This window comes from Aureococcus anophagefferens, assembly GCF_000186865.1.
Source record: "Aureococcus anophagefferens unplaced genomic scaffold AURANscaffold_34, whole genome shotgun sequence".
In the NCBI taxonomy this organism is placed as follows: Eukaryota; class Pelagophyceae; order Pelagomonadales; family Pelagomonadaceae; genus Aureococcus; species Aureococcus anophagefferens.
This window is the reverse complement of record NW_008705592.1, coordinates 241,506-261,164: the sequence shown is the minus strand read 5'-3', so window position 1 is coordinate 261,164 and position 19,659 is coordinate 241,506. Positions and strand designations below refer to the sequence as shown.

At 72.8% G+C, this 19,659-nt stretch overlaps 5 protein-coding genes across 5 annotated transcripts in view; 4 read left to right on the top strand and 1 right to left on the bottom strand.

The window, feature by feature from the left end:
- Window positions 1-592: 592 nt before the first annotated feature.
- On the top strand, window positions 593-2,064 carry AURANDRAFT_72525 (hypothetical protein; the record flags this gene model as incomplete). Its single annotated transcript, XM_009042613.1, has 1 exon — window positions 593-2,064. One exon carries the CDS (start codon window positions 754-756, stop codon window positions 2,032-2,034), a length of 1,281 nt encoding a protein of 426 aa, XP_009040861.1.
- A 4,828-nt stretch (window positions 2,065-6,892) lies between these two features.
- Window positions 6,893-7,564, top strand: AURANDRAFT_14498 (hypothetical protein; the record flags this gene model as incomplete). The annotated part of the gene is made up of 2 exons (XM_009042614.1): window positions 6,893-7,251; window positions 7,327-7,564. Coding segments are annotated over 2 exons (597 nt in total), but the record flags the coding sequence as incomplete, so codon positions are not given.
- A 3,022-nt stretch (window positions 7,565-10,586) lies between these two features.
- AURANDRAFT_14350 (hypothetical protein) lies at window positions 10,587-11,195 on the top strand (the record flags this gene model as incomplete). The annotated part of the gene is made up of 1 exon (XM_009042615.1): window positions 10,587-11,195. A coding segment is annotated over one exon (609 nt), but the record flags the coding sequence as incomplete, so codon positions are not given.
- Window positions 11,196-15,852: 4,657 nt separating this feature from the next.
- On the top strand, window positions 15,853-17,979 carry AURANDRAFT_67187 (hypothetical protein; the record flags this gene model as incomplete). The annotated part of the gene is made up of 1 exon (XM_009042616.1): window positions 15,853-17,979. The coding sequence occupies one exon, from the start codon at window positions 15,853-15,855 to the stop codon at window positions 17,977-17,979; it is 2,127 nt and encodes a 708-aa protein (XP_009040864.1).
- A 1,085-nt stretch (window positions 17,980-19,064) lies between these two features.
- AURANDRAFT_67186 (hypothetical protein) overlaps window positions 19,065-19,659 on the bottom strand; it is a gene marked incomplete at both ends in the record, with an annotated part of 4,379 nt that continues 3,784 nt past the window's right edge. Inside the window, one exon of the mRNA XM_009042573.1 lies at window positions 19,065-19,216. Coding sequence (XP_009040821.1) covers window positions 19,065-19,216 — 152 coding nt within the window. The remainder of the gene's footprint in view (window positions 19,217-19,659) is intronic.

Here is a 19,659-nt window from a genome sequence, read left to right as displayed (position 1 = left end):
CGACACGAGGTACCCGCCGAGGTCGCCCTTGTCGCGGCTCCCGGCGCCCGGCGTCGCGGGCGGCGCGTCGTCCGTCGTCGCTTTTTCCCGGGGCTTCTTCAGGTTCGCGCTCAGGCTCAGGTCCCGGGTCAGGCTCTCGCCGGGCTTCGGCGCCGTCTTCGACCGCTCCTGGTACGTGAGCTTGCCCAGGCGCCGCGCGAGGTCGCTCCGGCGCCCCGCGGGCCACGGCGCCTCCAGGCCGATCGTCGAGCACGCGACGCGCGCCGGCAGGAACGCAAAGTACTTGTGGTGCTCCAGCAGCATCTGCGCCGCCTGGAGCGCCACGGCCAGGGGCACGGGCCGCCGCGAGTCGCGCTGCTTGCGCCGCTGCTTGCGCGCGCTGTTCACGTGGGCCGCCACGGCGGCGGCGATGTCGTCGAGGATGGGCTGCGGCGTCGGCGACCCGCCGCCGGGCGGCGCCGGGCCCAGCTCCAGCAGGTGCATCAGCAGCGCGTTCAGCGGGCTGCCTCCCGAGGACGCCATCGTCGGGGCGGCGCTGCCCAGGGGAAACGTCGACAGCTTGACGATGTAAAACATTGGCGAGCTGTGGCAAAGCCAAAGGGTGAGGGTCGCTTTGCCGCTACGCGCGGCGCCCGAGTTCCGCTTTGCCGCTGCGCGCAGCGCCCCCTCTGTGGCAAAGCCAAAGGGTGAGAGTCGCTTTGCCGCTACGCGCAGCGCCCGAGAGCCGCTTTGCCGCTGCGCGCAGCGCCCAAGATGGCGTTCGCCGCGGTCGCGACGCTCGCCGTCGCGGCGCCCTTCGACGACCTCGAGGCCGCGGCGGCGGCCTGGGACGGCCTGCGCGCGGCCATCGCCTCCGGCGACGCCGACGCCCAGGCGTCGGCGACGGCCGACGACGCCCCGCGCGTCTACGTCGGCGCGCTCGCGGGCCTCGCGGCCGCCGGCGGCGCGGCCCCGCCGCCCGCGCACCTGGCCGCCTTCGCCGAGCAGCTCGCGGCGGCCCTCGCGAACGCGTGCGTGCTCGCGGCGCGGTCAAAGAACACCGCGTTCGTCGACGCGCTCGCGGACGCCGGCGCGGCGCCGGGGCTCCTCGCGGTCATGGGCCTCGCCCTGCCGCAGCGCTGCTACCTCGGCTGCGCCAAGTGCCTCCACGTGCTCTGCGCGTCGTCGCCGAAAGCGCGGCTCGACGCCGTCGGCGACGTCGCGAAACAAACGCTCGCGACGACGTTGGGCTGGTGCGTGCTCGCGTCGGACGCGGCGGGCAAGCCCGACGGGACGCTCAAGTACCGGGACCGCGTCCTCGCCGGCGAGGTGCTCAAGGTCTGCTACGCGGTCGCCGCGGGCCGGCGCCACGACTTGAAGGACGCGGGCGCGGGCTACCTGTTGTCGCCCGGCGAGGCGCCCGACGACCCGGCCGTCACGCTCATCGGCGTCTGCCTGCGCGCCGTCCTCTGCGGCGCGCGCGCGCCCTACGACGTGCCGCCGGCGTGCCTCGACGCGGTCAACCTGCTGACGTGCGCGCCGAAGACGTACTACTGCTGGCTCGTGGAGAACGGCGCCGTGCCGCGGCTTTGTAATTTGCTCGAGGGCATCCTCAACGACTACGTCGTGGAGAACAAGTACGAGAGCCCGGAGACGACGCTGCCGCCCCTGCTCGACGCCTTTTTGAAGCTCTGCGCCGCGTCGTCCAAGGGGAAGCGGCAGCTCAAGGAGTGGATCTTCCCGCCCGAGGCCGACGCCGTCTGGATGCCCAAGCTCGCCGAGGCCAAGGCCAGGGCCAAGGGCGACGAGGCGCTCCAGAAGGAGTTCGACGCCGCGCGGATCCACCCTGTCGACGCGCCGCGCTACGCGACGCGGAGCCTGCTGCTCAAGCTCATGTGCGACCTCGAGCCCGTGACGAAGCGCCTCGTGGCGGAGCTCGTCTGGGCGCTCTGCGACGAGGACGCCGACGAGTTCACCGTGCGCTGCGGCGTCGGCAACGCGATCGCCTTCCTCCAGATCAAGAAGCTCATGCCCATGCCCAAGCCATCTTTCTGACGGCGACCGTCGTAACCATGGCTCGTATCTACGGCCCGCGCGTTACGATCCCCAGCCGCGCGACGCGGGCGACGCGTGGCGCCCCCGGCCGCCGCCCGAGGCGTCGCGCGCCCGCCCGCCGCGGGTCTCGGGGGCGCCCCAGCCGGAACCGCGCGAGGCGGGCGCGGCGCCCCAGCCGCCGGAGGAAGGCTCCGACGACCCCCAGCCGCCGCCGGACGAGGCGGTGGACTCGCCCCGGCGGTCCGGCGGCGCCGCGGGCGCGCCCCAGCCGCCGCCGGACGAGGAGGCGGCGGGTGCTCCCCAGCCGTCCGGCGCCGCCGCCGGCGCCGCGCCCCAGCCGACCGGCGCCGCCGCGGCCGCGCCCCAGCCGTCCGCCGCCGCCGCGGGCGCGCCCCAGTCGCCGCTCGGTTCCGGCGCGCGCGGCTCGTCCGTCTCCTCCGCGGGCGCCGCCCACGCCGCCGCGACCGCGGCTCTCCGGTGGCCGAGGCCGCGCGCGTCGCCCGTCGCGTCCTCGAAGGACGTGAGCAGCGCGTCCAACGAGATGCCCTGGGACCGCTTGCCGAGGCCCTCGCCGTCGCGCCAGCCGCAGAGCCGCAGGAGCTTGGCGCCCTTCCCGTATTGTTTGTCATTTAATTCCGACTCCTTCGGCGGCGCCTTGACCTTCGGCGCGCGAACGGCCCGCGGCCCGCGGCGCTTCCGGCCCCGCGTCATGTGCTTCGGCGGCAGCGCGCGGATACAGGTCGATGCGCTTCTTGTGAGTTCCGATGCGCCCTCTTGTGGTTTACCACAGATTTCGGCGGCGGCGCGACGCGGATACAGGTCGATGCGCTTCTTGTGATTTACCACAGGTCCATGCTCTCGCCTCAACATAGCTGAAATTGCCGTTCAAGTGCCCCTCGAAGGCTGCCCCGAGCGGTTAGAACCCGACGGCCACGATGCCCTGCGAGTCGAAGATGGAGGAGAAGTGCGAGGAGAAGGAGGAGTGCGCGCGCTCCTTCGACGCCCTCGACGACGACCTCATCAACGACATGTCCAACGGCGACGCGCAGATGCGCCGGCTCGTGCGCCACCGCCTCAACGCCCAGCAGGAGAAGGCCGACGCGGCCTACGTGAAGCGCCTGCTCCGCGAGGAGCGCTTCGCCAAGGGCCAGGCGCGCACGACGAGCGACGCGGACCGGCGCCTCGCGGCCCTCGCCCAGCGCGAGGAGATGAAGGACTGCGAGGCGAAGCTCGAGCAGGAGGAGGCCGACGCCAAGGTCGCCGCGCGCCTCGACCGCGAGCTCAAGGACGGCGACGTGGCCAAGTGTGCGCAGCTCGAGGTCGACGGCGAGCTCGACTTCGAGCACGGCCTCGCCGAAGCCAAGGGCCTCGAGGCGGCGAAGCGGCTCGACGCGCGCATCGCGCGGGCGAACTTCGCGGCGCGGAAGCGCCGCGACGCGCTCGCGAGCGACGAGGACTTCAGCGTGGGCCAGTGCTGGCGCGACGCCATGAAGCGCGTCGACCTCGAGGACGTCGGCGACGCCGTGGCGTTGTCGGTCCAGCTCCCGTCCCTCGCGGACGTCAAGGTCGAGGCGTCCGGCAAGGTCGTCAAGGTCGTCGCGACGCGCGCGTCCGCGGCGCTCCGCGCGTCGAACAAGGGATCCAAGGACGCGGGGCCCAAGAGTGTCACGCTCAAGTTCGAGATGGTCTGCCCCAAGTCCGCCTCCGACGTGTCCTACGACTACGACTGCGAGGCCGGGCTGCTCCACGTGTTCCTCGACGGCATCCAGCTCGCGTCCCTCGACGAGGCGACGCGGGCGAAGACGCTCACGAGCCTGCGGGCGCGCCTCGCCAAGGCCGCCGCGGCCAAGTTCGACGGCCTCAAGCGGGCGCTGCGCCCCGGTGGCGACGCGCCGGACCTGTCCCTCGTCGGCCTCGGCATCGCGCCCGAGGCCATCTAGGCGCGCGGACCCCCCGGGGTAGTATATTCGCCAACCTAGGCGAACTTCCGCACGAGGTCCGAGCCGTCGCGGGGTTCCGGGTGCTCGCGGAAGAGGTCCTTGAGCGGCCCGACGACCGCGTTCTCGAGGAACGACGGCGGCGGGCCGTGCTCCTCCGTGGACGCGAGGCCCTCGCAGGCCGCGCGCGCTGCGGACGAGTCGGCCTCGCAGCACGCCTTGGACACGGCGGCCGCCGCCGCGACGACGGCGCCCGCGAGGGGGAAGACCGCGGAGAGCGCGGGCGCGATCTCGACGGAGACGGCCGCGCCGGCCGCCGCCAAACCCGCGAGCGCGGACGTGAAGGGCAACAGCGCGCCGACGCGGGACGCCTGGTTCGCGTAGGTGTCGGCGACGGCCGCCGTGCGCATCTTGTCCGCGACGGCCTGCTGCGCGCGCGCGACGTAGTACTCGGCCGACGCGAGGTAGAAGGCCGTCTGCCCGGCGGCGAACGCGGCGGTGACGATGGCGCGGAAGCCCACGCTCCCGGACATGCAGGCCAGCCCGAAGAGCGGGGCCGGGAGCACGCCCAGGGCGAAGGACCGCCAGCGCCGCTGCTTCCGCTCGTCCTCGAGGAAGACCATCTCCGTCTGGGAGAGCCAGCTCGCGCCGACCTCCCTCTTCGACGAGAAGCGCCGGCGGCCCAGGGACGTCGCCCGGCGGCAGGCAGCTTTCACCTCGACCTCGGCCAGGGCGGCCACCGCGCTGGAGAAGAGCGCGAGGAGCGGCATCAACATGAGCACCTCCGTGGGCTTGTGCTTGAGGATCATGATCTTGTTCACGGCCGCGGGCAATACGAGCGACACGGCCGCCGCGGAAGCCGACACGCCCACGGTGAAGGGGATGACGGCCTTGGACCGCTCGGCGACGGCCAGGAGCGCCTCGGCCTCCGCGGCGGTGCGTAAAGACGCCGCGGCGATCTCCTTGCCGTTCGCCGTCGCGACGCGGCCGCCGTACTCCGCGGAGACGCCGACGGCCGCGATGAGGAGCGCCGCCGACGGCACGAGGAGCTCGATGACCTTCTCGCTGAAGAGCAACGGCGACGCCGTGCTTAAAGCGACGGACGTGCCGAGGAGCGCGCCCTCGCCGACGGAGACGCGCGGCCGCGAGCCGATGTTGATCTCGAGCGAGTCGAGGTCCTGGCGGAGCCGCTCGAGGGCGCCGACGACGTTGCCCGCCTCGGCGGAACTGACCTTGGACCGCGTGCTCGAGATGACGCCGACCTGGCCGTTGTTCATCTCGATTGAAGCCGTCGTCGTCACCATGGCGAGGCTTCGACCGCGAACCGACCGCGTCCGGCCAGTGTGTGCGACGGTGCGCGCCGGCGCGGTGAAGGCGTGGGCCGCGGCGAGAACGAGGAGCACGAGCCGCGCCATGGGGATGCGCGGCCTCCGTCAACAACGTCAGCACTCACTCTCAGTGTTGTGGCCAGGATCTCGACGCCGGCGGCCTCGACGTCAAGGAGATGATGCCCGGCAATGTTTGCCGCGGGCTGCCCCATTGCATGTGCGCATTTGATTTGCTGAGAAGAGTGCTTGCCCCGTCGTCCGGCCCGCTGCAAGGGGGGGGCTTCGCGCGCTCGGCGCTGCCCCGCGCCTCGCGAGAGCCCGCCGGACGCCGCGCTTCCCGGAGAAGCCGGCGGCCGCCGGCCGTCGGACGCCTGCGCGATGCGCGCCGCCGTATGGTGGCTCATGTTCTGCTCGCACGTCGACGCCGTGAGCTTCGCCATCGACCCGGCGCCGGCGCCGACGGCGACGGCGCACCGGCCGACGGCCGCCGACCCGACCCCGGCGCCGACGACGCCGCGGCCGACGCCGTGGCCGACGCGCCGGCCGACGCCGCGGCCGACGCGCCGGCCGACGCCGCGCCCGACGCCGCGGCCGACGCCGCGCCCGACGCCGCGGCCCACGCCGCGCCCGACGCCGCGCCCGACGCCGCGCCCGACGACGGCCCAGCCGAGCCCCGTGCCCACGCCCGCGCCGTCGCTGTCGCCGCGGCCGACGCCGAGCCCGACGCCGGTCCACATCGACGTCGACAAGATCCCGTCGCCGCTCCCGTCGGGCTCCTACAACGTGACCTGGGCCGTCGTCGGCGACGTGTCGACCAAGGCCGTCGTGGACATCGAGCTCCGCACCTGCGACTCGCGCGCGAACGGCACGGACGGAAGGCAAGTCGGCGCGACGCTGCACAAGTCCGTGAAGATCGTCGCCGAGACGGCGGACTGGGACGCGTCCATCTACGCGACGTGCCCCCAGACCGCCGACGGCGAGTTCGTCGACTGCGTGCGCGTGCTCCTCGAGTCCGTGCAGCCGCCCTACGACGGCGCGAACACGACGACGGTGACGTACTTTCGCGCGCTGTCGAACAAGGTCAAGATCGGCTGCCACGTGCCCGCGGGCCACTACGACGACGACGACGCGCCGGACCTCAACGAGTTCTTCCGGCGGAATTTCGCGTGGCTCTTGTCGGGCGGCGCCGCGGGCTGCGTCCTCGCGGGCTACCTCGTCGCGAAGCTCTGCCGGAGGCTCCGGCGGTCGCGCGACCGGCGGTCCTGGGGCGGCGACGAGCCCCCGAGCAAGTGCTCCCGCTTCTTCGACGCCTGCAAGCTGCGCCTGGTCACCCACGGCGCGGGCGGCGCCGGCGAGCGGCCGTCGGGCGACGCCGAGAGCGACCGGCGCCAGCTCCGGGGTTTGGTGCGGTCGGGCATGGCGACGACGTCGGGCGACTGGATCCTGGACTACAAGCAGATGTCCCTGGGGGACATGGTCGGCGTCGGCGCGACGGCCGCGGTCTTCAAGTGCACCTACGCGGGCACGACGGTCGCCGCGAAGCGCATCCCGTGCTTCGAGTGGAACGGCGCGAACAAGGAGCAGCTGCGGCGGGAGGCGACGGTGCTCGCGAAGCTCCACCACCCGAACATCGTCCACTTCTACGGCGTCGTCATGCACGCGCAGCACGTTTTTGTGGTTACGGAGTACGTGCCGCGGTCGCTGACGAAGCACCTCGACCTCGTCAAGGCCGGCGGCGGCCTCGAGCTCCGGGGGCCCTACTGCGACCTCGCGCTCGGCGTCGCGCAGGGCGTCGCGTTCCTCCACTCGCGGCGCACGGCGCACCGCGACATCAAGCCGTCGAACGTGCTCGTGGACCCGCCGGCGCTCGCGAAGCTCTGCGACTTCGGCCTGTCCAAGTCCGCGGACGCCAAGGCCATGGTCACGTGCACGACGGGCGTGGGCACGCCCGCGTTCATGGCGCCGGAGATCATCATCGGCGTGCCGGAGACGCCGCCGCCGCCCGGCGCACCGCCGGTGGCCGGTAGCCCGGGCGCCGACTTCGCGTCGCCGACGGACGTCTTCGCCTACGGCATGCTCCTCGTGAGCCTGTGGAACTGCCTGCCGCCCTTCGCGACGTCCGACGACGACGTGCCGCCGCCCTTCGTGGTCATGTCCAAGATCGCCAACGGCGAGCGGCCGACGCTGCCGCCGGGCATGCCGCGGCGCCTCGCGGCCGTCGTCGAGGACTGCTGGGCCCAGGACCCGGCCGCGCGGCCGACGATGGTCGACGCCATCGCCGAGCTCGCGGCGTTCCGGGACGCGGCCCCCGGCGACGGGGCGACCTGCGGCGACCTCGACCGACGCGCGAGCGGCGCGGACCTCGTCTAACGCGGAATTTACTCCTGGGGGTCGACGAAGCAGGGCAGGCGCTCGACGAAGTCGAGGCGCCGCCAGTCGCCCGGCGCGCCGCGCTTGTCGCCCTTGAGCACGCCGTTCGTCACGTCGATCTCGAGGTCGAAGGTCCCGTAGCGGCCCCAGTCCACGACGACGACGCCGTCGGCGATCTTCCACGCGAACTTTCCCGGGTAGTCCGGCGACACGAACGAGAAATCCGCGCGAAGCTCGACGCGGAAGGGCCGCCCCCGCTTGAAGCTCAGCTCCCAGGCGGAGCCGGACACGAGCTGCTCCGCCGGCGTCAGGGACCGCGCGAAGACGCAGCGCCGCCAGTCCTCGGGGCGCCCCGCGCGCGCGCCCTCCCAGACGCCCAGCAGCGTCTCCCGGAATCGGAAGGTCCCGTAGGGGCCGAAGACGATCGTCAGGTCGTCGCCGTCCAGCCCGTAGGTCGCCTTCGCCGGGAACGTCGGGCACCAGAAGGTCTTGCCGTCGCCGCGCAGCTCCACGTCGAAGGCGCCCCCGGGGTGCTCGAAGACGTACTTGCCCGGCGGCACGCGGCGGTGGCCCCGGTACTCGTCCACGAAGGCGCCGACGCGCGCTAAAATGTTCGCCCGCAGGAGCGCCAGCCCCTTGTCCAGCGCTGCGGCGTGGCGCGGCTTCGCGCAGGGCCGCTTCTGCGTCAGCTCGACGTCGTACGCGCCGTCGATCACCGTCGACGCGACCTGTGTGGAAATCAACCACTGGTTTGGGGGGTCCCCACCAAACTTCAGAACTCTCTAGCTTCGTCAAATCGATGTCGATTCGGCTGATTCTTGGACGAATCGATTGCTCTCGTCGAGTTCTCGAAGCACAGCAGAAGAGCTCGCGTCTAAACGGTCGCATACGCGCACATTGAAGTCGGGTTGCAGATTTGATTTCCACACAGGACGCGACCTCCGGCAGCCGCGCGGACCCGCCGAAGAAGAGCGCGAAGGAGTCGCCGTCGCCCTTGACCTCGGCCTCCCAGTCGAGGAAGGCCGAGTAGTCGAAGATGTAGCGCCGCGTGCCCGCCATGACCGTGATCGACGCCTCGCCGACGACCGTCGACACCTTCGTGCACTTGAGGGACACGGAAAAGGCCTGGCCCTCCTCGTCGCTCGCGGACGACGCCCTGGCCTTGGTCAGGGACTTGCGCAGGGCCTTGGTGCACCACTTGCTCTGGTCCGACGGCAGCACGGACACGCGCGGCGGCGCGGCCGCCTCGTCGACGTCCTCGAGCTTCGCGGGCGCCGCGGCGGCCTCGAGCTCCGCGCGCGTCGCGTCGTCGAGGAGCGCCGCCGCGGCCTGCGCCTCGCGCGCGAAGTAGGGCGTCTCGCCGCCCGCGGCCAGCTTCTCGTAGCCCCGCGCGTCCACGCCCGCGAGCTCGGGCTCGTCCTCGACGACGACGCGCTCGACGCCCGCGGCGAGCCGCGCGTCGCGCCGCTTCGCCTCCGCGGCGGCGGCGGCGGCGTCGCGGAGCTTCCGCTCGCGCTCGCGCTGCCGCTCCTTCTTCGCCAGGCGGTCCTTGTGCCACTCCTCGAAGTCGATCTCCTCCTTTCCGTTCGCGACGCGGTGCTTGTTGTTCTCGTGGAACGCGCGCTCGACGTCGCTCTGCTTCCGGTGGTGCTCGATCCACTTCTCGCGGCGCTCGTCCTCAATGTCCGTGTAGACGCCGCCCTCGACGTGGGCCAGCGAGCCGCCGAAGCCGCTGAGCTGGTTCGCGCGCGCGCGCTCCGCGTCCCAGCGCGCGCGCATCTTGCGGAGCTCGCGGCGCGCCGGGTCCGCGTACTGCGGGTTCGCGCTGCGGATGCAGCCCGCGAGGTCCCGCTCCGCGTCGGGCCAGCGCATGAGGCGGCTCTTGGCGACGCCGCGGCGGTAGAGCGCCTTGATGAGGCCGCCGATGGTGAGGCCGCGGACGATGCCCGGCTGGCCCTCGGGCTGGAGGTCGACGACGGGCGTGCTGTAGGCGATGACGTCCTCCCAGTTCTCGAGGCGGAAGTGGGCCGCGGCGCAGTTGAGGTGGAGCGCGACGTGGAGCGCGGTGATCCGGCTGTCCTTCGTCTCGTCGAACTGGCGCAGGAGGCTTATGCCCCTGACGTACTCCTTGGCCGCGTTGGCGTCGTCGCCTACCGAGCGCGACGGTGACGACTGTTCATCGTCCTCCGGTCAAAAGCTCTCGAACATTGTCACGGTCGCAGGACGCTGGTCGTCGCCGGCCTCGAAGAGGGCGTTGCCGTCGGCCTTGTGCTGCTCCGCGACCTCGAGGCACTGCTTCACCTCCGGCGGCGCGACGGCGGCGCCGCGGCCCGCGAGCATCTGGCGCAGGTGCGGGCCCAGGGACAGGCCGCCCATCTGCTCCATGCTCGCGAGCTGGCTCGCCAGCGCGTCCATCTCCCGCTCCTTGGCCATGAGCTCCGCCGCCATGGCGCGCGCGGCCGCCAAGGCCACCAGCCAAGCCAGACGATGTCGAAGGAGCCCCGGGGCAGCGTCGGCTCCTTGCTCCCAGAGTGCCGCGAGTCTGCCGTCGTCGTTTGTAAAGCGGTCGGGGCAGCCCATTCCTTCGATGGGCGTTCTCTCTCCGTCGAACCACGACACGGCGCGGACCCTGGAGCCGCTCGCGAAGAAGCCGGCGGCCGCGCCGGCGGACACGCCGGCGCAAACGCCGGCGAAAACGCCGGCGGAGTCGACGCTCGAGCCGGCGGCGGCCGCGCCGGTGGACACGCCGGCGAAAACGCCGGCGGAAGCGCCGGCGGAGTCGACGCTCGAGCCGCCGGCGCCGACCCAGGCGCTGGCGCAGCCGACGCCGCCGAAGCCGCCGGCCCCGGCCGGCAAGAACGACGACGAGTTGCTCTGCTTCGGGCGCCTCGACGGCAAGGCCGTGCCCGAGGGCCAGTCGCTCCAGGACGCCTTCAAGCGCTTCCGCGGCGAGCGGAAGCGCCAGCAGACGCGCGTGCCCGCGAGCAGGCTCAAGGTCCTCGCGGCCGCGCGGCGCGCCCGGGACCCCGCGGGCGACAAGCGGTGGCTCCGGCGGAAGTTCATCGAGCACGCCAAGACCTACATGGGCATCCCCTACGCGGAGCGCTACCACAAGCCCGGCGACCCGCTCTACGGCAGGCCGCTCTACCTCGACTGCTGCAACTTCATCCGCCGCGTCGTCCAGGACATGCGCGCGGACTTTGGCTTCGACCTGGGCATGTGGAACCAGGCCTACCAGTTCGCGACGCTGCCCGACGCCTGCGCCTTCGAGGAGCTCGAGCCGGGCGACCTCATGTTCGTCGAGGCGACGTACCACACGGGCAAGCACCGGCAGCAGAAGATGAACATCGTCCACGTCGAGATCTACCTGGGGGCCGAGTTCGGCACGGGCCCGGAGTCGAACCTGGGCTCGCGGAACCGCTGGGGCTGCGTGGAGATCCTCGATTCCTACAAGTACGCGTCGTCGTTCTACGAGATCACGAACGTCTTCTGGCGCAAGCTCGACCCCTGGCTCGAGGGCAAATGCGACCCCTGGACCATGCACGACCTCTTCAAGTCGCACGACCCCTACGGCGCCAAGGCGACGCGGCTGTCGGCCAAGTCCGTCTTCGGCGCCGACGACGACGCCGCGGCCGTCGGCGACGCGGCCGCCGCGGCGCCGCCGGCGATGACTTTGGTCGACGTGCTCAAGGAGGCGGGCGCCGTGTCCTGCGTCGGCGCCTTCGCCGGCTTCCGGTCCGTCGGGCGCCTCCACGCCGCGTCCAGGGCGCTCGGAACCGTCCTCGAGTCCGACGGGACCGCGCCGGCGCTGTGGCACGGCGCGTGCGTCGCGCTCGGCGCCGAGCGGGGCCTCGTCGTGCCCGCGACGCCCGTGCCCGCGCCGGGGAGCGACGCGCGGGGCCGGTCCGCGGCGGCGGCCATGGCCTGGAAGCGCCTCTTCTTCAACCAGCTCTGGCCCGCGCGCGACAAGTGGGCGCTCGCGGGCGCCGGCGGCGATAACGCGCCGCGCCGCGACTTCAAGATCGAGGTCTGCGTGCGCTTCCGGCCCGAGGCCGAGGGCGACGCCGGCGACGGCGCGGCGGCGTCGGCGGACGTCACGCTCCCGCTGCACCAGTTCCTCAAAGTGCAGCGCCAGCGGCGCGACGAAACATCGTCGGACGCGCCGCTCGTCGGCGGCGAGCGGCCGCCGGCTGAACTCCTCGACGCCGTCACGGGCGCGGAGCTCACGTCGCCCGTGCGGCTCCCCGGCGGCGCCGTCGTCGACCGGTCCTGGGCCGAGGCCCACGTCGCGCGGCGCGGCACGGACCCCTACGACGGCGGCCCCCAGGGCAGGACAAGAGAGCGAAATTCCCAACTTCAAAGGCTCCTTTCTCGGCCGTTTTCCACTCGTTTCGGCTGATTTTTGGACGAGCGATCATCTCTCGGAACGGTCCCGAAGCGTGAATGCTTTTCACGGAACGCGCGCGCGCGGAACACTCACGTTGAAGCGACGTTGAATCACTCTTGTGCTGCCCAGGCGGCCCCGCGCCGCCGCTCCCGCTGCCGTCCGCCGCGGACGTCAAGGAGGAGCTCGTCGCCTTCCGGGCGCGGCGCGACGCGGCGGACGCGTCGACGGGCGTCGCCGGGAGCGAGGTCGTGCGGCGCCTCGCCGGGGCCAGGGCCCTGGACCCGACGGTCCTCGACGCGGTCCTCGAGGCCGAGAGGCTCGCGGCGTCCGCGACGGCCGCGGAGGAGGCCGCGGCCCGCAAGGCCCAGCGCGGCGCGCTCGCGGCGGACGACGACGACGACGGCGCGGAGAGCGAAAACGCGGCGGCGCGCGGCGACGACGCGCCCGCGCCCGCCGCGTCCGCGGCGGACCTCACGGAGGGCCTCGAGTCCGCGGAGGCCGAGGTGCGGAAGATCGAGGAGACGCAAGACGAAAACGACGACGCGCCGCGGCCCGCGCGGTCCGGGTGCAAGGTCCTCGCCGTGCAGCCGACGCGCGTCGTCGTCCACGTGCCCGGCGCGGGCGTGAGACCGTTCCCGTTCTCGCGCGTCTTCGAGACCGAGGGCCAGGCCGACGTCTACGCCGCGGTCGGCGCGCCCGCGGTGACGTCGGCGCTCAACGGCATGAACGCCTGCGTGCTCTGCTACGGCCAGACGGGGTCGGGCAAGACCTACGCGGCCTTTGGGCCGCCGGGGGCTCTCGAGCGCGACCTCGGCGACCTGACGGACGACGCGGCGAGCGGCCTCGTCGTCCGCGTTTTACGCGACCTCTTCCGGGGCCAGGGCGCGGGCGAGGCCCTCACCGTGGGCCTCCAGTACGTGGAGATCTACAACGAGCGGTGCGTCGACCTGCTCACGGGCGACGCGTGCGACGTGTCGCGGTCCACGGGCGAGCCCGTCGGCTGCGTCGAGGCCGGCGTCGCGACCTTCGCGGACGGCGCGCGCCTGCTCCGCGCGGGCAACGTGCGCAAGCGCTTCGCGGCGACGGCGATGAACGCGCGGAGCTCGCGCGCGCACGCCGTCGTCGTGCTCAAGCTCAAGCAGACGCGGCGCGGCGCGCTGCTCGAGAGCCGCCTCGTGCTCGCGGACCTCGCGGGCAGCGAGCGCATCTACCGCTCCGGCGCCGCCCACGACGCCGCGCGGCGGGCCGAGGCCGTGAACATCAACGGGAGCCTGCTCGTGCTGGGCAAGGTCGTCGCGGCGCTCGTCGAGGGCCAGGCGCACGTGCCCTACCTCGAGGCGAAGCTCGCGACGCTCCTCAAGGCCGCGCTCGGCGGCGCGAGCCGCACGACGGCCCTCGTCTGCTGCCGCCGCCGCGCGGACCACGCCGACGAGCGCTCCAGGCGCTCCGCTTCGGCAAGCGGTGCGCGCTCGTGTCGAACCTCGCGGAGCGCGTCGCCGCGTCGTCCGCCGCGGACGCGCTCGCGACCATCGACGCGACCATCGCCTCCTGCCAGAGGGCCCTCGACGACCTCCGGGGCCGCGGCAACGCGGGCCTCGCCAAGACCCTCGACGACCGCCTCAAGCAGATGAAGACGCGCCGCCGCGCGATCACGGACATCGTCCGCGCGGAGGCGCGCGCGCGCGACGCGGGCGCCCCCTGAGGAGGGGGGGGCGGCTTTTTTGCTTAGACCATTTTTTTTGTGAAGACTCTCGGAGCTTCAACCGAGCGTCACGGTCACCCTCAGGTTCCACTGCCTTCTCAAGTTGAGTAATCTCGATGGCAGCTTCGGACGCCATACGCGTGGCCGTGGTCGCCGTGGTCGTCGCTGCCGCGGGTGCGTTCACGATGGGCGGGCAGCCCCCCTAGCGCATGGGCGCCGGCGCGTCGGCCGCCGCCTCTCCGGTGCCGTCCGAGCTCGACGCCGGCCTGGGCGCGTTGCAACAAGAATTCAACCGTGCGTGGTTCGCCCACGCCGACGCGACGGCGGGCGTCATGCGCATCGGCGCGCTCAAGGGCTTCGTGCGCGCCCTGCCGGCGCCGCTGGGCTGCGGCGCGTCCGAGGACGTGGAGGACTTCGTCTGCGCGCTCGGCCTCGACCTCGGCGCCGCCGACGTCGCCGCGGCGGAGATCCTGCACGACGACCTCGCCCGCGCCGTCGCGCGGCGGCGGGAGGCGCCCGACGCGGCGCCGGCGCGCGACGACGCGGCGCGCGCCGCGCGGCTCCGCGCCTACTTCGACGAGGAGCGGCGCGCGCGGCCCGCGGCCGCGCCGGGCGAGCTCGCGCGCACCGCCGTCGTCTAATTAGTCCTCGGCCTCCGGCCCCCTGCGGCCGAAGGTGAGCACCGCGGCCGCGGCGCGGCGGACGGGCGCGACCAACGCCGCGAGCCTGCGGTCGCGGTCGAGGCGCGCGATGACCGCGAGCTCGTCGTTGCGCGCGTTCACCTCGGCGATCTTGTCCATGCGCCGCGCCTTCTTGTCGCGCTTCTCGCGCTCGACGCGCGCCTTGTTCGCCGCGAAGACGTTGCCGTCGAAGGCGACGGTGAGCCGCTTCAGGATGGCCTTCTCGACGTCGTCGAGCTTGCGGCCCGCGCCGTCCGCGCGCGCGCGGAGGCCCGTGAGCCGCTGCCAGTCGCCGCGGGCGCGCATCTGCGCCTCGGCCTCGGCCTCGTCGGACTCGCGCGCCTCGCGGTACTGGCGGTCCGCGGCCGACTCCTCGTGGCGCGCCTCCGAGTTGCGGTAGACGAACGCGAGCGCGCGGCGCCGCGACTCGTCCTCGGAGTTGACGAAGGCGCCCTCGGCCGGGGGGCTTCGCGCGCCCGCGGCCGCGGGGCTCGCGGGGCTCAGGGGGCCGTCGCCGCCGTCGTCGCCGAAGAGGAGCGCCTCGCGCGCGCGCTTCGCCGCGCTGCCCAGGCCGCCCTCCTCGAGCTCCGCGGCGCCCGCGCCGCCGAGGCCCATGCCGAACATGGCCGTCGCGATGGCCGCGCGGCCCGCGGCCTTGAGCTTGCCCCGGAGCTCCGCGCGCTTCGTCCTCCGGTGGGTCACGCGCGCGACCTCCGCCTGAAAGTTCCGCCGGTGGAGCCGCAGGTCGTCCTTGTACGTCGGCGACGACGCCGCCGCGGGGTCGACCATCTCCGCGAGCACGCCGGCGGGCGCGCCCTCCTCGCGGGCGACGTAGTCCGCGCAGCGCGCGCGCCGCGCGTCGAGGCGCCGCTGGTCGCGGTCCGGGTCGCGGACGAAGGGCCTCCGCCGCCGCGGCGCGGCGCCCGCCGTCGACGCGCTCGACGCGGAGGACCGGAACGACGCGTCGTCGCCGTCGACGCCGGGCGGGGGCCGCGACGACAGCGCCGCGGGGTTCCGCAGCGCCAGCTCGACGGGCCTCTTGGGCCGGACGGCGACGACGGCCTTCGGTTGCGCGGCGACGGCGCGCGACGCCGCGGGCTGCTGCACGGTGATCATCCGCGACTTGGGCGTCCCCTGCAGCGTGCGGGGCGGCGCCATGCGCAGCGCGGGCAGCGTAGAATATCAACGGTTCACTCACTTCAGCTTAGGCCGCTGTTCTGGGCAGCGCCATCATGATATCAGCGCGGGCAGCGTAAAAATCAACGCTTCACCGTAGAGAGTGCGACTAACAGTGCAGTCACGTTGATCAAGAATTGCCGTCTAGAATTGCCACAGTCTTGCGCAACCAGTCGTCCGCACGACCGCACGACCGCTCGTCGGCCGCACGCGCTGCGACAGGGGAGCAGCGCCTGCCATGTACGGCGCCAAGGAGCAGCGCGCGTCGACGGACACGGCGAGCCTGCGGTCCATGGCGCGCTTGTCCGCCTACGCCAAGGTCGCCGACGGCGCCGAGCGGCCGCCGAGCGTCGTCGCCGCGGGCGTGCTCATCTCGGACAGCGTCAGCGGCGTCGAGCGGCTGCAGCCCCTCGTCGAGGCGTCGTCGCAGCGGGCCTTCCGGCTCCAGCTCCTGCTCGAGGGGCCCGCGCAGGGCGCCGCCGTCGGCCTCCTGCTGCTCACGTTCTGGGAGATCCCGCGGTGGTGCCGCGCCGACGGCCGCTGCGAGTGCGTCTGGGACGTCGACGAGCCGTCGCGCTGCCCCTACCCGACCTTCGACATCGCCTACGTCGACGAGTACGTCGCCGTCGCCGCGCAGGTCGCGTGCGCGGGCGTCGTCGCCGCGCACCTCGCGTGCAACGCCGTCGCCGTCGGCCGCGCGCGCTTCTTCGGCCCGGGCGGCATGGGCTGGGTCGCCGCCGCCGCGCTCCTCCTCGTGGTCGACATTGTTCGCGCGTGGCTCGTCGTCCTCGGCGCCCAGGGCCTCGAGTTCACGACGTGGCGCGTCGCGCCGCACCTGCGGCTCCTGCTCTTCGTCGGCTACAGCGGCGAGACGCGGTCGCAGCTGCGCCTCATCTTCCGGATCCTGCCGGCCTACCTCCGCGTCGGCGCGCTCGTGTCGCTGCTCCTCGTCTTCTTCGGCTGGTTCGGCGTCGTGCTCTTCCCGCCCCGGTCGTCGGCGCAGGGCGAGGCCTACTTCACGAACCTGTGGCAGACGTGCTGGCAGCTCTTCATCTGCATCACGACGGCGAACTTCCCGGACGTCATGATCCCCGCCTACAGCCACGCGCGCCTCCCCGCGGCGGTCTACTTCGGCGGCTTCCTCGTGCTGGGCTTCTTCTTCATGATGAACCTGCTGCTCGCGACGGTCTACAACGCGTACACGGACGAGCGCGAGTCCGCGAGCCGGCGCCGCGCGCGGAGCCGCGCGGCGAACATCACCGCGGCCTTCGAGCTGCTCGCCGCGGGCGAGACCCGCGAGGTGTCGCGGGGGGCGCTCGACGACCTCTTCGCCGAGCTGAACGCGCACCGCGACGTCGTCTACATCTCGGAGGACGCGGCGGCGCGCCTCTTCGCGGACCTGGACACGTCGGGCGACGGCCTGCTGCACCGCGACGAGTTCGAGCGCGTCGTCGACGTGCTCCAGGAGGAGGCGGACCGGAAGAGGGCGGGCCTGTCGGACGACGAGCTGCCGTCGGCGCCGTGGCGCGCGCGCGCGCGGCGCCTCGTCGAGGCGGCGAGCTTCGAGCTCGGCGTCGACGCGCTCCTCCTGCTCAACGCCGCGCTCATCGCGTACCAGACCAAGGACGAATTGTTGGGGACGGCCGCGTCGGACGCGTCGGACGTCCGGGGCGACCTCGAGGCGCTCGAGTCGGGCTTCGCGGTCCTCTACGTGGCCGAGGCGTCGCTCAAGGTCGCGGGCCTCGGCCTCACGCAGTACGCGGCCAACTACCGGAACCGCTTCGACGGCCTCGTCACGCTCGCGTCGCTCGCCGCGGCCGCGTACGTCGCGTACCCGAACTCGTACGACAACCCCGCGCTCGTGCGCTACGTCGTCATGCTCCGGCTCCTGCGCCTCGTCCGCCTCATCGTGGCCCTGCCCGAGTTCCAGGTCATCGGCATCTCGTTCCTGAACATGCTCCCCGCGGCGTCGCGGCTCGTCAAGGTCCTGTTCTGCGTCACGTTCTTCTTCGCGACGGTGGGCGCGGCGCTCTTCCAGGGCCTCATCAACGCGGACCCGGGCGCGCCCCAGCTGGCGCAGCTCGAGGGCACGGACTTTTACGCCCAGGGCTACCTGCCGCTGAACTTCAACGACTACGAGTCGGGCTTCGTGGCGCTCTTCTGCGTCCTCGTCGTCAACAACTGGTTCGTGCTCGTCGAGGGCTTCGTCGCCGTGTCCGACGAGTGGACGGGGCGGGCCTTCTTCCTCGCCTTCTACCTCGTCGGCGTGCTCGTCCTGCTGAACGTCGTCGTCGCGTTCATCCTCGACGCGTTCATCTCCGAGCTCGACAAGACGCGGAGCCTCCGCCGCGCGGCGTCCCGCTAATTTTAAATTTAGGCGCAGCCGAGGTGCTCGGACACGAGCGCGACGACCGCGGGCACGTCGGCCTCCGCGTCGCCGAGCCACCAGTTCTTGTACCACTCGGGCTTGAAGTAGGCGTCGGGCGCGGTCTCGAGCTTCGAGAGCCGCAGCGCGAAGGCGTCGCAGCGGTCCTGGCACTGCTTGATCGTCGGGAAGCCGATGTAGATGCGGAACTCGGGCGGCCCGGCGCAGACGTCGCGGCACGACTCGCGGTCGCCGACGACGGCCGCGGGCAGCACGCCCGCCGCGTCGTCGTGTCGCGGCGTCGACCGCACGAAGGCGTGGCCGAAGAGCTCCGCGAGCTCGCCGAAGGTCGACGCGTGGTCGTAGTAGAGCTTGGACGGGTCCGGCGCCTCGAGCTCGACGGCGAGGCCGCCGGGCGGGACGAACATCGCGAGGACGACCTGGCTCGACATGCGGCTCACGAGCACGTCCGCCGACGCCGCCTTGCGGATCTGGTCGCCCAGCGGCAGCAGGCCCGGGTCGAAGGCCTCGACGTCGCCGAGCGGCGCGAGCGCGGCGACGAGCGCGTCGACGTTGACGACGCGGCGGCCGCGGCCGTTCGCGAATAAAAAGCTCGACGAGCCCGGGTCGTGGGTCCGCACGGCCACGAGGATGCGGTAGGCGCCCCGCCGCGAGGCGCAGGAGTTCGCGAGGGGCCGCCGGGCCGCGGCCGCGGCCGCCAACTCCGCCGCGCAGCCCGGGCAGAACTTGCGCACGAGCAGGTCCCGGTAGTCGCGCCACATGGCCCGCTTCGCCCGCGTCGCGGACCGCGCGTGGAAGACGAGCTCCGCGCCGTGCGTGTGCGCGTTGCCGAGGAAGGCCGTCCGGAAGCACCACGTCTCGTTCGCCCAGGCCGCGCGGCGCTGGTTCGGCCTGGGCGGGAAAAGAGTGCGAAATTCCCAACTTCAAAGGCTCCGATCTCGGCCATGTTCGACTCGTTTCGGCTCATTCTTGGACGAGCGATCATCTCTCGGAGCGCTCTCGAAGCGTGGATGTTTTTTTCGGAATAATCGCGCGCGGAACCCTCACGTTGAAGCGACGTTGCATCACTTTTGTCCTGCGCTGGGTTCGGCGTGTACGCGACGGACCGCACGAGGCGGTCCCCGAAGGGCGACGCGACGGTGTCGTCGACGACGTGCGTCAGCGAGCCCGCGTCGAGGAGGTGCGTCAGGTTCGCCTCCCACATCGTGTTGAAGACCTGCGGCGGTTTCGGCGGTTTCCAAAGCGCGGCGAAAGGCGCGCGGGCCCCGGCGCGCGCGTAGAGGTAGTTGTTCAGGACGTCGTGGCCGAAGTGGCCCGGCAGGATGCGCGCGCTGTGGAGCGCCGGCTCGTCGAACCAGCGGACGAGCGTGCCGTCGCCGCGCGGCCCCGGCGCCGGCGGCGCGCCGCGCGCGTAGACCGCGCCGTAGCACTCCGCGCCGCGGCCCCAGTTGTTGCAGGCCAGGGGCGGGGGCGGCGCGCCGGCTTGGCGCGGCGGCAGGGGCCCAAACGCCGGGTCGCCGCCGCCGCTGTGGAGCGTGAGGACGCCGCGGCGGAGGCACGCGTTCGTGACGACGCAGTTCCGGAACCGGAGCCACCAGTTCCAGAAGGGCGGCCCCGCGTGGCACTCTTCGGGCTCGCGGGGGTCGACGGGCGCGCCGA